Here is a 15,131-nt window from a genome sequence, read left to right on the forward strand (position 1 = left end):
CTCAATTGAAGAGGGAGCATTTGGTTGTAAAAGCACTTCTAGTTTGTCATGCAGTCATGCAGGATAATTCTGTTAGGGCTAGAGGATTGTAGCGGAGGGGCAATAATAGGGAATGGCAAGGGGCATAGTAAGAATAAGGAAACAGCAATGATTATATGAGGCGGGGAAGAAGGCCTGAGAAAAGAGGATGGTGGTTATTGGGAAGCTTAAGGAATGTGATCTATTACCAGAGCATTTTTTTTTCCACTGAAAAAGGCCTTAAAATGAAAATGCATGTTGTAAAATGAAGTTAAGGACAACTTTCATGCTTTTCATGTGGGTACTTTGTGTGTCAGCAACTTGAGGAAGATACCGTGTTTGGTCTGTCACAGTGGACTTGAATGCGAGATGGCATGCCTTAGCAGTGAAGAACTAGAAAGCAGTTTGTGTTGTATTTGCACTAGCAAAACTGTGGAATCCCTGGCAGAGGTAGTTGCTTATGGTTGAAAGGGTGTGAAGGCTCTCCCTTCGAAGTCCTGTTAGTGTTTGGGCAGCCCTGTTCCTGTAAACTGAAACTCAGTTACAGGTTGCAATGAAGTATTCTTGTAGTGTTTTTAACTTGGCTTTCATTGTAAAATGCATGGAGTCATGAAAAGCTCTGGAAAGATACATTTGTGATTCAGTGATGGAGGATGCAGCAGAATTTCATGACTTACTGAGCAAATCTTTTCATGGCCTGAACTCAGAAGAGTGTTCGTAGTGAGCAGTCTATCATAGTTGGGATTGTACTTCAGCTTCCTTTCCAGTGAGCACGGTTCAGGTGGGGAGTATAGTAAAAAGGGGGAAAAACATAGTATTTCAGAGGATTTGTAGGTTTGGCCAAGGATAAAGGTTAATGTTGAAAGATCAGGATAGCTTTTTGGAGTTGCAGGAGTTCATTATAAGCCCAAAAAGGATAAATACGTTAGAAGAAAGTCAGACCGGAAATCTAGATGGAGTCCCCCTAGCCTACTGAGGTTGTGTTTACTGACCGTGCAGATAGGAAGGGCATGGATGGAAAAACATGATTGTTGTGTAAACCAGTAGTCATGAGAAAATGTGTTCCACGCTCATGTTGATGAGTTACATTGAGAGCTTTAGATGCTGCTGGCTTTTGTTCTTCAAATGCAAAATAACGACAAGTGAAAATGGCTGTTGTGTGGGAGCTTTTGGCAATGGAAGAAGAAGAAAAGGACAAAAGTGAGGTTGAGTTGTGGACTGAGAAAGTGTGAGGACCCTGCACATCAACAGCATGAAGCTGTCTTCACTTGCTGCGGTCATTTTTGTGCTGATTGGACAATGACAAGCAGAAATTTGTGGAGCTGATCTGGTTGTCATACTTCCTGGTCTCACCTTGCTGCTTTTATTTTAAAAACTTTATATATATATATATATATATATATATATATATATATATATTTCAATTGATTTTTTTGGCTAGCATATGAAGGCTACTGGAACAATTCAGAAATGGATCTTGAACACAGAATGTGCTGCTTCAGGAAGACCAGAAAGGCTTGCTGTTACATAGATGTGCAAGTATGCTGAAAACTCTTAGGATCAAATCAAAAGAAGATACTCAGTCTTTTAAATGTAGTTGATTGCCATTGCGATGATACTGTGTACAAAACAAGAAAAATATACTGTTACAATTTCAGCGTCTGTGGAAGGGAAGGTGATTTTGCAGATTTAATGGTGAAATATGGAAATACTGACAATTATATTGAAAGCATAAATATCTGTAAAGCACGTATGTATTAACTAAGAAAATGACTGTGGTAGGTAGTAATTGACTTTGGGTCAGTAGCAAGAGTTAACATAAGCTTGATACACAGGTTTGGATCCTTTTTTAAGGAAGATATTTTAGACATAGTCTGTCCTGTACTGCAGGAACTATGATAATTTTTTACATTCTTCCTATACAGTATGTTTTCTCCCAGAAAGAGAGAAATCTCATGATTGTGAGGGAAAAGACCTGACCAAATCTTAATCGGAGAATTGGTTAGCTTCTCTAGTATAAGCACCTTAGCTGTGTGCTCCTACTACTGATGGTGTACTTTTTCTAATGTAGATCACATCTTTTTGACACATAAGATAGTGTCAAAAGGAGCCTTTAACTAACAAAAGAACCAGAGTGGAGTTAGCTATGGCATTTCCTCAATGCTGTGTGTGCTCAGGAATCACTTGTCTGACAAGATTTATATCTAGTTAGTCAGGAGGGCCTGATAGTAATTTTCTGAGTTGAAGGCAACACTCCTAGAAAGAAACTTACTCTTGAAAAGTTGCAGCAGGAGAGACTGGGAGGTAAATGCAGCACAAATCTTGTGACAGAAGTAAGTAAGAGACAAAGGTTTCTGTGGTATTATCATTGGTTTCTTGAAATCTTAGTCCCTTTAATCACTCTAAAATATTCAACCTGGTACTGTCCAAAAGTATAGTTGTTTGATTTCTAAATGTATTCCTAGTGGCTAACCAAAGAACCAGGTCTAAGCACTCTGGCATCTCTTTAAAATCGTCTTGTGTTGTGGATTCTTTGCTGCACAGAAGTCATTAAGTAGCTACATGTGGACTGATTAACTAAAAATATCTACTGAGAACCTGAAGAAGTCATGGAATGCCAGTTTTAATCACATTGCCCTAAAGGTTTTGATCTCTTGACCATCTTCTTCACATAAAGGAACAGCCTAGTGCACTGCAACAGTTAACATACTTCTGCTGGTGCTGTCAGCGTTCCCGCTGACATCAGTGGTATCTACAGCAGTAAACAAAATGCAGCCATGTCTGTTCTTCCTGTACTAGGGGAATGAAAATAAAATGCTAGTCAGATGGAGAGCAGCGAAGCTGGTAAGAAACTTTAAACTATTCAGAAAAGTTGTTAATGTAAAAAAGTGGCTCTGAAAATATTTAAATGTTCAGTAGATAAAGAGCTGTGCTTGCAGATCTTCCTGGAGAGAAGTGCCCTATTTGTAACTCATACAGCAATGGTTCAAAGTGATCTAGCATTTTATAGATGAAATCAACTGTCTCATGTTTTTATCTAGGAGTATCTTTATCTTTGCTGTCGTTAAATAAGGATGCCTGTACCGGTTTTCAACAGCTTGGCTTTTATTTAAAAAAAAAAAAAAAGTATATGGATTTCTGGGAGCATTTTATTCTGAGTTACTGTTTTTAATAGAAACTGAGCTATGGAGTCCGGAGACATATTGTAGTCATTAATAAATTGGTTCAGGTTAAGGCATTGACTTACATCAGTCCTAGAATGACTGTAAATATTGTTGCAGTTGTTTTGTGAGTATTAATATCCTAAAGGGCATTCTAAAATGAGACTTCACTGCTTTCTAAAAGACTACTATAATGTTCGTATAGTATGTTGAAAATCACTTCTTTAAAGCATGTTTTCATTCTCAGAGAATTCAAATCAATTCTTATAAACAGTTATAGAGAATGCTATTTAAAATGTCAGTCAAAGCAAACTATCTGGCATTAGAAGCTCCCTGTGGGGAAGGGGAGAAGGGTGCAAGGGCAAGAAATGATACACACTGTAACATTGTGAACTGTGTACACTTGTGAATGTTTCGCTCTCTGGTGGGGTGTTGTGTTACGATGTAAATGTTGGGTGTTTCGTGGAAGAAATGATTACTGCTCTCCTTTCTCTTCCAGACAATCGAAGGAAAGTGGAACCGCCCCTTGGAGGTCATGATCCTCGCACAGCAGTTCAGTTAAGAAGCCTCAGCACTGTCTTAAAGCGCCTCAAAGAAATCATGGAGGGGAAGAGCCAGGTACTTCTGAGGGGTTTGTAGACCAAAGTATCCAGAAACAAATGTTTACTGGGGTGCCCTCAGCTGTACCTATGATGCATCACACGGATTTTTGCAGATGTCTGAAGAGTGAGTGAATAAAATCACTGAGTGTAGGGGAAATGGAAGTTGTTTAACTGATGCCAACTTTTGACAGATGTCAAAAATCCTTCATACTATGAGAATGAAGAACTTCAGTTGCTAAGTTTCCTGAACTTCGGTCAGATGTTCTCATTTTTCACTCCCTCCCCTTTCTTTATTACCTAATCTAGTATTACCTGACTGTTTTCTTCCCTGAAGGCCTGACCACGATCAGATGAAACACACTGACAGTCAGAAATAGCCATGAGAATTCAAAGGATGAATTAAATCTGTTACTTACTGTGGTAGGGACCAGCTAGCAATATTTGTCTGAAAGACTTGTCCTGTTAACCAGTTTTGATTCAACTGAGTAAGGTCCAGTGGTTGCTTTTGATTTGCTGCTTCCAACTCCCTCTGCTATGTGGGACCATGCTGTTAAGAGGAGGATCTGGTTGAGGAAAGAAGCCACCGACTGTTTATAAGTCACAATACAAAAAGCTGTGTCTGGGATCAAGACATGAACAGGCAAATGTACATTTAATTAGACCAGATGGGCTTTGGGTGAACTTGCTCAGCTTCCAGCACTGCTCTGATTGTGAGAGTAACTTTGCTTTGGTGGAGATGTTGATGTTTGAGAGTGAAAATTAAGCCTATCATTGTGGTGAGCAGGGCATTGAGTATGACCTCTACTAATACTTCAGCTGTGGCAACTTCCAAAGGCCCTGGAGGTTTTCAGACGTTTTCAAAGTTATTAGAGAAGCAAGTGCTCAAACAGGCAGGACACAGCATTCTGGAATACATCTAGCTCTTTCTCTGCAAGCAGTGCATTAGTTGTCAACATCTGTACAAACCATAATGCATCACTGTCACTGACTGTGTCCATTTCTTGCTTGAGTCACTTCAGGCAACAGTTCCTTCCTATGGTGGACTCAGTCTAGCTCTATGGGAGACCAGCTCAGCTTTGTAGAAAACATGTGCCAGGTCCTAGAAGGTGCTGCTCTAAGTAGCCTCTGCCACTAATGGGAGCCAGACTCCTGCTCTGGATCCTTCATGGTAGGCTGTGCTTGTCATGAGAGTGCTGCCTCTGACTCTGAGACTAGTTTCCTGCCTTCTTGCTCCTCTTCAATTAGGGAGGTATATATGGACGTGTGTGTGTGCGTGTGTGTTTAAATACATACTTATACACAGATAGATAAACCCAGCAGTGGCTGGATTTATAAACAGCCAGCCATGTGCAGACATAGTGGAGGCAGTATGGGAGAGACAGTGGGCTGAGGCACTGCAGCCTGTGCATTGCTGCTTGGAACAGCTGCTCTCCAGGTAGCAAAACCAGAGACTTGGCTCATCCTGCAGAGGCACAGCAAAAAAATGTTCATGAGGATCCTCTGCTGCTTTGCAGCAGTTCCTTGGCAAAGGCTTGTCACTGTGTCTTTCCCTGCTTGAAACTCAGTATTCATGCTGAAGGTGTCTAGACTCTCTTAAACAGTCTTTGGCCTCTTTCTATGCAAGTTTCCTTGGGTGCGGACAGTATGAAATGCTGTCTTGTTGTTCATAGATGTTTTGTTCTCAAAATTGGTCTAGCAGCTCTGTCAGACTTTACTTTGAGAATCTCCGAAAAATAGACCCCACTTCAGGGTGCTTCTGTTTCATTACTTAAAAATTGGAGTACAGATCAGCTGTCTTTTCTGTAGTTACTTTCTTCTTGGTTTGTTTTGAGAAAATTCTTGCAGTACTTTATCTTACTAAGAAAAACTGTGTATTCAGTCCCTCTAAAAAGGCTCATTAGCAGAACTGAACTCTAGCAAATGAATGATCAGCAGTCAGAGCTATCATGTGACCATTAGCAATTGTTTCCATCCTCGATGCTTGCAGCCGATGTGCTCAGAATCATAATTGAGAGAGTTGTCTTGCTCTCTTTATGGCTAAAACACAAAATGGAAGTTTTACTTCTTTGCTTTCAAGCTTTAAACAGGGCAAAACTCCTGCAGCTGCATCCATGCTGTAAATAAGTATATAACATTTTCTGTTGAATGTCTGTTTCACAGTTGTCTTCACATAGCAGTTAACCTATAGTTCTGAAACTACATCAGTCTGAGACAGGCTTTTACCACTGTTTAGTGGGTTTTGAAGAGTTTGGCCATTTAACAAAACTTTTCTAAGATACTTTATTATGTGCCTCTATAATCCTTTCAAGGTTCATCCCAGTGTTAGCTGTTGAAATGGTCTACATGCACGGATAACTTCTGATAGCTTAATTTACCCCTGGATACCTTAACTTCCATCAATGTTATTTTTTAAAAAAAACTGTGCTAGGGCTTGTCATGTGCTAGAGGCAAAAAAGAAAAGGAAGAGGAATCAATACTTTGTACTTTCGCTACTTCTTGCCCTTTTTCTACGGCTCATGATAGTTTTTATCTGATTTACCTCCATCTTGGATCAAAAAGGCAGAGGTTTACCAGACTTAGTCCCACAGATGAGAACTCTCTTAACCTTCTGGCTTTCTATAAAGCCACACAAAGTCCTTTATGTGCACATGTGTGTTTACGCACACACAGGCGCACACACAAAATTATCCTTTTCATGCACACAGTCTACAAAGCAACGATGAATCTAAACGTGCTTTCATATTTACAAAAAGGGTAACTCTCTGCCTGTCTTCCCTTCTAGGACAGTGACTTGAAGCAGTACTGGATGCCTGACAGCCAGTGCAAAGAATGCTATGACTGCAGTGAGAAGTTCACCACCTTCCGGCGGAGGCACCACTGTCGACTCTGTGGGCAGATCTTCTGTAGTCGATGCTGCAATCAGGAAATCCCTGGAAAATTCATGGGCTACACAGGTAGGGTTTATCTGTTGAGAAGTAGCTGAGCATACTCTGTTTGCTCAGCTCTATTTTGACTACTACTTCTTAGATTCTGGTATCTGTCTGCTAGGTACTGTGCAGGTCTCCAAGGGGATTAGAAAGAATAAAGAATGATTGGACTTTCTTCTAACACTTCTCCCGTGTGTAGTGCTGGCTTACGCCACGTCCATGTGTTTGTACCACAATGTCCATGATGACAAAAGAAATATGGCCCCTATGTAACAAGGATGTCCACTACAAAATGTGTGTTCAAGTAAAAGCTGCACTTAATAGTGTTTTTAAAATATAATGAGCCACATGTTCTAACAGGGGTGGGAGAAACTCTTTCCAATATTAATTACCAAACTCTAGACATCTCTTGATTGAGGTAATGATTTCCAGACATAAATTGGTATGTCATGTCTGACCGACTATTGTCATACCATGATTTCAGTGTGTTGTCTCTTTCTAACCAGACTCGCCCCTACTGATCATGTGTTTTGCATCATTTGACTTGGACAGGTTGCCTGCATGTATAATTATCTGGGGCTTTGTTCTTTAAGAGAATATGAGAACTAGACTTAAACATGCAGAGAAGTTTTGAAACAGGAAATCCTTCTTTTCCCGCTGCCACCACACCTCTGATCCTGCAGGAACGGAGTACTATTTGTTCCTGTTTGCTTACATTCTCTGCTTCCTCTTTCCATAGGGGATCTCCGAGCCTGCACTTATTGCCGCAAAATAGCCCTAAGCTATGCACACTCCACAGACAGTAACTCCATTGGAGAAGATTTGAATGCTCTGTCAGATTCCGCATGTTCTGTATCAGTGCTGGATCCTGGTGAGCCACGCACACCAGTTGGGAGCCGGAAAGCTAGCCGCAACATCTTTCTGGAGGAGGATCTAACATGGCAAAGGTAACGCAAATGGCTTCATGTTGAGCTCTAGAATCTTAACTGTTTTCAGGCTGTCGCCTGCTTAGACAAAGACTGGCGGTTTCCATCTAGTAAACTTGAAGTGTATCTCCTGTAAAAAGATCCTGTGCTTGCTTCTAGTATTCTCTTCAGGTTGAAAGGGGGAAAATTTTCTAGTGAAGCTTTAAAGTACTTGCAGTTCATGTTTTAACTTATCGGATCACTGGATCTATACTGGTGACAGAGCAGGCTTCTAGCTTCGGAGTTAAAAATAAGAACTAAACCGTCTAGCCACCAATGAATCGAGACAAGTCTGTGTGACACTCATTCTTTACCTGTTGGGTTTTGAGTTGGGCAAAAGGAAACAAGAGATGCCCTCTAGGCAAATGAGAGAGAAATGGTGGAAGTCACCACCTGCTTCAAATGAATTAGGATTGAAGGGACAGCTATATGGGTTTTCTGATCTCCTTTCAAAATATAATTCTTCCTATTGTTCTTGAATGGGGGGATCTTTATTTTTGGAAAGTTAAGAAAAGATCACTGTTCTTCTGCTGAAGCAGCGTACAAGTTAGATCCTAAGGGCCTTGACGTCACTTAGTGTGTGGGAGAAGAAATAATCAAATGTGTTCTTTGTGCCAATTTCCCTGAAAGCAGAGGTACAGGTAAGCGTAAAACTACCAAAAAGTTCTTGATGAATCAGCCTTTTTTTTTTTTTTTTTTTTTTTTTTAAGTGAAGGGCACTGTTAGAGTTACTCATGTGCCTTTTTCAGCAAATCTGTTCTCTAGTGTTTCTGATAGCATTCAAGGAAAAACCTCAAATGCCGTCTTCAGCAAACGCTCTGACTTTTGCTTTGCCCTTTGCTCTTCAGAGTATGCTGCTACTACATGGAAGTAAGGAAATCAACTTAGATCTAAATAAAGGAAACTACATCTAGTTTAATGTCATGGCTATCTGAAGCGGTATATTGAAATATTTGGGATAAATACTAGCAAATTTTGAATTAGAGGATGAATATGTGTGCATGGAATGCTTCTCTTCAGGTATACAAAATAATAGAAGATAGCATTAGTTCTGCCTTCTGATCTGTTATTAAAATCTTTATTATGTCAATACAACAACTCTTAGACATGAGCATGTACAGAAAGTACTTGTATCTTTATTTTGGGCAGCTTTATAGCACTGAAGAAACATACTGCCTATTCTTGAAATACTGATAACTCTTGCTGTATTAAAATGACAAACCTTGTTTGGAGATGCACTGACAATAACATGGACTGCTTATGTGTTTTCTGTGTGAGAGGGAGAGAGATTATTGTTGCTTTAGGGGAATTAAATGTTTCTTTAATGCTTCTTACTGTTAAAATGCAAAACCTTGCAATGAGCTACAGTGCTTTCTTAGAGCTGGGTTTGGTAAGTTGCTGGTTGGCCTTCAGAGATATAAGCTCAAGACATGCAACTTAAACTACCCCACAGCAGAAAGTGGGAACTCGCAGCTTTGTTATGAAAGCAGTGTTTTTTATATGTGGTTTCTGTGTGATAAACAGCTTGCTTCAGAAGAATGTTGTGTAAAAATTGAGTTGAGTCTCTTCCCAAAATAATGTGTTTGAGACAAGGCTCTTGCCTCTCCTGTCGCATGCTGCAAAAAAGCAGTGATAAAAGCGTTTGGGGTGGTGATGCTGTATTTACTTGTCCCACGCTGCTTTTTTCTTTGAACACTTGGAGTGTGGAGGCATAGCATCCTGCTTTAATGAACTTGGAGGGCCATGTCCTTTAAAAGTGAAGGAATGATATACTCTGGGCAAATACGGCTACTCAGGTGAAGTTGTACTGAGTGCATCTTCTCATGAAGAGCATTTATTGTGCTAATATCACTACATCCCAGAGCATAGTTAGTGCAGCTGTATCCATTGGAGCGTAGTGAGGAGTGACTTGCATCTGTTACAGTTTTGCCAGTAGGAATCTGTATTGTAGGTATACACACATCTGCTCTCCTTCCTCCTGGGGTGGAAGGGAAAGGAGGGCAAAGGTGGTAGCGATAAAGTTAAACAATTCCAAAGGCTTGTTGGGCTATCTTGGTAAAAGCTGTTTAGTGATAGTTCTAAATAGCTTTCCTTGTATAGCAAAGATGATCTGTTGTGGAACGGGGGGACTGCATCTGCCTCAAAAGCATAGAGTAGCAGCAAGTAAGGAAGGGATACGTGAGAAAGGGATCTGGAGGAAGAGGGGAGGGAAGGTAGAATAACATAATAGGGGCGAAGAGGTAGCATTGTCAAAGACTGAGTCTAAAGGGAGAAGACTTGAGTGCTCTCTCCCTCCCGATATCATTGGCCTGCAGATGGGGAAAGATTTCTCTGTTCCCCCATTGATTTAACTGTCATGGGTGTGAATGAGAAGTAATATTACCATTAACTCAATTTCAGTTGTTCTGATACTGCTATATGTGGCAACTCTCAAACATCTGTAACACACAGGTTTTCCTTGCAGTTTGATTCACCCAGACTCTTCAACTACTACATTGTCAACACGACTTGGGTCTGTCCAGGAGGATGCTGGGAAGTCTCCGGCTAGGAACAGGTAAACTAATCATATCTGTGCAATTCCTGTTCTGGATGTGCTTCTAGCACACTTTTCCCTGTGAAGCCTGTATTTTAGGTCTTGTTTTTACTGAGTATGCTGTCTTTTGTCTAAAATGGGACTCCTTGAGCTCATATGTAATGGTAAGCAAAGATTATTTATGTATGTATTCACACTAATAAAACTACTACTTTTGAGGAACCTGTAGTTTGCTGCTGAGTCATTCAGGTAGCAGTAGTGGTGAAGAGAGGCTGAAAATGCAGTGGTGTTATTTGGTTAATCTGGTTCCAGATATTTGTCTTAATGAAACCAGCAGTTGAAAAGACAAGCACGCAAACTGGGTTATGAAGAGGATGGAAAGGGAAAGAAAGTGCCCAAGAAAGGGAGAGAACTGAGAAGCCAAATAAGAGGGAACAATAAATAGCACTGGTTATGGGAGCCAAAGGCTGAGATGGTCATGAAGGAGCAGAGGAAATGAGTGAGAGAGGCTGTGGCTGACTTTTTAGGTAAAAGAAGCCTGTGCCACAGCTGTTGCAGGCTTTGGTGGCTTTGGTTCTTTCATTGGGCCATTTATATGTAGCCAGGGCTTATGAAAGTGGTTATCTTGGGTAAACTGAATTCACTCCAGATTTTGTAGGATCAGCCCGAGCAGTATCTAAAAGTTTGTGGTGTCTTGTAGTTGAAACCTGGTAAGTAGGTCCTCTGTAGGCTGCCATGAGATAAAATATATATATTTAGACTTCCTCCTCAATATTTGTCCTGAATGTTGGAGGTTGCAATAGTGCTGCATGAACTGTCTTCCAGAGCAGCTGTTGCCAGTTGGATTGGATTGCTTGAGTTTTTTTTCTCCTCTATTTGCTCCCCACTGCTCTTCCATTAGATGTTATCCTGTTTAAGTTACCAGACTTCCTTAAGCTCAAATCTCATCATAGGTCTTTATGCAGGGGTGCTGGAATGAACTTGGAAGTGTGCATGAGAGCTTTGGTATAACTTGTGAATGCTTAGGCTTAATCCCATTAAATGGTCTGGGATTGGAAGAACAAGTAATTTCTAGTTCACAGTGCTGCTGCTATGGTTCTGGCTAAATACTTCCATCATGGTTAAGTTGGGGAAATGAAGATGAGGCAAGGCTATGAGGAGCAGAGCAAAGATCACTGAAGTTTCAGTGTTGATGGAGCAAGGAGATATTCAGTGACTTCACACTGGTGTTGCACAAAGGCAGAATGTTTAGCAACTTGGAGGGATCTGGCAGGACCAGCTAAGACCCAGTGACTGAGCTGAGAAGAGCGCTGGGCTTGCCTTTCAGGGAACTGTGGCTGCCTCAAGGCTTTATCTTCTGTGTGATGGGGACTGTGAGGAGTAGGTACACACTGTACAACCGGAGGCAAAGAGCTCACGAGGGGGAGTGAAAATATTGGTGAGTAAACTAGTACCAAAAATCAGTGCTGGGCAAACATGGCAAGGAGTCCAGAGTTAAAAGTTCAATGCTAAATAGCTGCAATGACGTCAAGAGACAACTCAGACCTTGAGGATGTTCTTCTGCTTCCCGTTTGAATTGATGTTGCCTATCTTAGAAGGCCTTTGCTGTTTGCTGACATGTGCTATAGCAGGAGGGTTCTGAGCTGGTTCTGGCAGGCCCAGATGTCTTGTTCAGGTTAACATTTAACTCTCCCTGGCTGTTCATGGCCTATCCTTAGCATCCAGGCTCACGTTTGAAAAGTAATGAAGACGTATAACCTACCTCTGCCAAATCCTGAGGATGTGGAAACAATGCTGTTGGCTTTTTGAAGGCTGTCTTCAGCCATTTGCAGCTGGTGACACAGAATGCGATCTCAGAGTTAAGCAATACTAGCCCTTAGATCTTCTCAAAGCAGTTGTAGGTGTTTCAAGGCAAGCTTGATCATGCCTCTTTCTAGAGGAAATATCCTAAAAGATACAGGTTTGTTCAATCTAGATTGAAGTAGTTCAGATTACTTAGTATTTGCTTTTTCTGTGGGTGAGGGATATGTGTATTGTTATTTCTCAGACTGATTATTTGGGGGGGGGGGGGGGCACCCAGCACAACAGTCTAACACTGCAAGCAGAAGGATTCAGAGTTTTCCTCTTCTGCAGGTTCTTCTTGAAGATAGGGGTTTTCATTACAAAATCTCCTCTCTAATTTTTTAGACCAAATAAGTACAACTGAGTCCCAAAAGTAACTAGTAGTGATAAGAACACAGATACGAAGCAAGGCCTGACTGTTCTAACTCCTGCTTAATGCCCTTTTACATGAAGTAAAAATCCCTGCTGCTTACAGCTAGGTGGCACAGTTAATGTAGCTCTTGTGAAACAACTGGGACATGCTTTTGATGATGGGCTTTAATGTTAGCCTCAGCTTCTACACAAGAATGCTTCTGTTAAGCTGCATAACTGTGCCAGACTGATTTATCTATTCTAATTTTCTTTAATTTAAGACTGTCTGAACAGTAGCAGAACACTGGCACAGTTTTTGCCTGCTTCTGATGCCTCCCTATGACAAAGTTTTTGCTAATCACATTGAAGTGTATATGAATGTAGTGTGAACATAGTTGCCTTTGATTCTGCGTAAATGACTCAAAAGGACTTGAGCAGAACCTTTTATCAGCCCAGTACTGTTGCTCAAGAAACAGGGAAAAAGCAGTGATTTTTGGGACTGCTATACCTTCAGTGCCTACTTTCTTGCAGTACAAAAGCTGAATTAGCATGGCGGGTGTTAGCTGTTTCATACCTGCGCTCATCCCCATTATCCATGGAGAATTCCTGGGAAAAATCAGAGGATCTGTTAGCTTCACAGACCTTGGTGAGTGGCTATCTGAGTTCCATTCCAAAGACTACATGCCGGCAGCAGTTTCTCCATTTGAGACTATTTCAAGCCTCTTGAGGCAGTTCAGCATTGGCATTTTGAGCTTTGCGGTTGCTATACACTTAGAGCTTTTTCTTTCTTCACTCCTACGTTAGTAGCTTACACTGCATGCTTTGGAGCTGCTGGGTGATGAAAAGAAATTGCACTCTGGGTTTTTCAGAGGCTTAGTCTAGCTGAGGAGTATTGGAGCAGATGGCTTTATGGAAGCTGTTTGTAACTTTGCAATGATTATTGCAAAACAATGGTGTGTTTGTACAGGAGTGCACAGCCCGTATTTCCTCACAGCTGGGCTGGGGTCAGGAGGATGCTCCATATCGCAGGGCAAGAAAAAAGTCACCAGCTGGGCTGACCTCCAGCTTCAGCAGACAGTTTAGCCACCCTGGGGGACACGTGAGCTGTCAGTCTTATATTTCAGAGCTGATTTTCAATGGGTCATGGGGAGGAGGAGTCTCACTGCTGCTGCATTACAGAGATCCTGGCACTGGTTGCCTTTGCTGGCATTTTTCTTGCCTCCAAACTGCTGGAGCTTCGGATTACCCAGCATCTTATCCCCAGTCCATTCCAATGCAGACCTATATGAATTGCTGTACCTAAACTTATCTCTAACTCCTTGCTACAAAGAGCTTTACCAAAAAAATTTCCTTTAACATAAATGTTCCAGAGTAATACACTTGCTTTCTAGGGTTCCTACCTTCTGCTTTGACTGGGGAAGAAAAGTGACTTTAAGCAATAGGTCTGTTCCTCAGAGTGCTAACAGTGCCACAGGCTTACGTTCATTTTTAGCATGCTGCAAGGTCACAGCCTGCTCTGGTGAAGCACTATACGATGAATGCTTACACTTCAATCCTTCTCTCTTGCACTTCAGGTCAGCCAGCATCACTAACCTGTCGCTGGATCGGTCGGGTTCACCGATGGTACCTGCCTATGAGACATCCGTCAGCCCCCAGGCCAGTCGCACGCATATGAAGGCTGAGACCAGCGAGGATGAGCGGAAAATCCTTCTGGTACCATTTATGCTTCTGTTTGTCTTGCTCTGTGAAGTTTGGCATCCTTCTGTCATGCAGCAGGTGTATCTTGCTGCCTTTAAAGGCTCTCATCTGAGCACTCTTATATGGTTTCTCTCCCATGCTGTTGCAGAGATGGAGGATACTGATGCTGCTTTGAGCTCTTCTCCTGCCTTCCTGAAACAAATCCTAGTTTTATGTGGCTTTTTCATAAAGGTCCTTAGAGTTTTAATCTTGGGAAGCATGTTACAGTGCATGGAGTGAGTGTGTGGTGGCTCCTTGTGAATTAAACTTGTCATGGGTGCAGTTGTTCTAACCCAATGACCTGATTCTCTGTTTCTTCAAGTCCAAATCTTCCCCTTTATAGGCTACATAATCTGAACTTTTAAGTGGCTGCTTTAAAGTGTTACAGCATGATGAATGAGTTAAAGCCGTTACAGCTTATTGGGCCAAAAAATAACTTGATGCCCTCCCTTTGTTTGCAGAATAAACGTACCTGTTTTGTAGAAGGTTGTAGTGACGTACTTGTTCAAAGAAAAATCAATGTGTAATGAAGTGTACTCAATAATCCTGTTATCCCCTCCCCACAGATGGGAGTGTTATAGGTGGCAGTTCTGGTAAAATATTAAGGAGAAAACAGGTTTTTCTGCTTTTGTTGTTGTTTTGGGGTTTTTTTTTGGGGGGGAATGCTGTTCTAACAAATGGGGCAAAAAGATGAAGAGAAGAGAAGGGAGGGTTTTTCATGCAATCAAAGATTCACGATTGCCCTCTGTGCCATTTAATACCAGGAAGGGTAAATTGTATTGGTAGATATTTGCCTCTTGTCGTCAGACTGCATACAAATAGGCATTTCTGATGGTGTGGAAATACCCTAGCAGTTGTATAATTGCAGCACTACTTTCCTGGGTGCTCTGTAAATGAGGAACACTGTGAGGGTGAAGTGTTGTTAAGGGGCGTCTTCCTGGCTTCCTCTCGTGCATATATGTTAATGTAAAAAACCTGAATTCTAAAATGCTATA

At 41.4% G+C, this 15,131-nt stretch overlaps 1 protein-coding gene across 6 annotated transcripts in view; it reads left to right on the forward strand.

Moving 5' to 3' along the window:
- PIKFYVE (phosphoinositide kinase, FYVE-type zinc finger containing) overlaps positions 1–15,131 on the forward strand; it is an 86,229-nt gene that overhangs the window by 23,490 nt on the left and 47,608 nt on the right. For all 6 annotated transcript variants that reach the window (XM_064515284.1, XM_064515283.1, XM_064515286.1 and 3 more), the window contains 5 exons: positions 3,679–3,797; positions 6,564–6,735; positions 7,448–7,655; positions 10,138–10,227; positions 13,974–14,112. In XM_064515284.1, coding sequence (XP_064371354.1) covers positions 3,679–3,797; positions 6,564–6,735; positions 7,448–7,655; positions 10,138–10,227; positions 13,974–14,112 — 728 coding nt within the window. The remainder of the gene's footprint in view (positions 1–3,678; positions 3,798–6,563; positions 6,736–7,447; positions 7,656–10,137; positions 10,228–13,973; positions 14,113–15,131) is intronic.

Source organism: Dromaius novaehollandiae, chromosome 7 (genome assembly GCF_036370855.1).
Source record: "Dromaius novaehollandiae isolate bDroNov1 chromosome 7, bDroNov1.hap1, whole genome shotgun sequence".
NCBI classification, from domain to species: Eukaryota; Metazoa; Chordata; class Aves; order Casuariiformes; family Dromaiidae; genus Dromaius; species Dromaius novaehollandiae.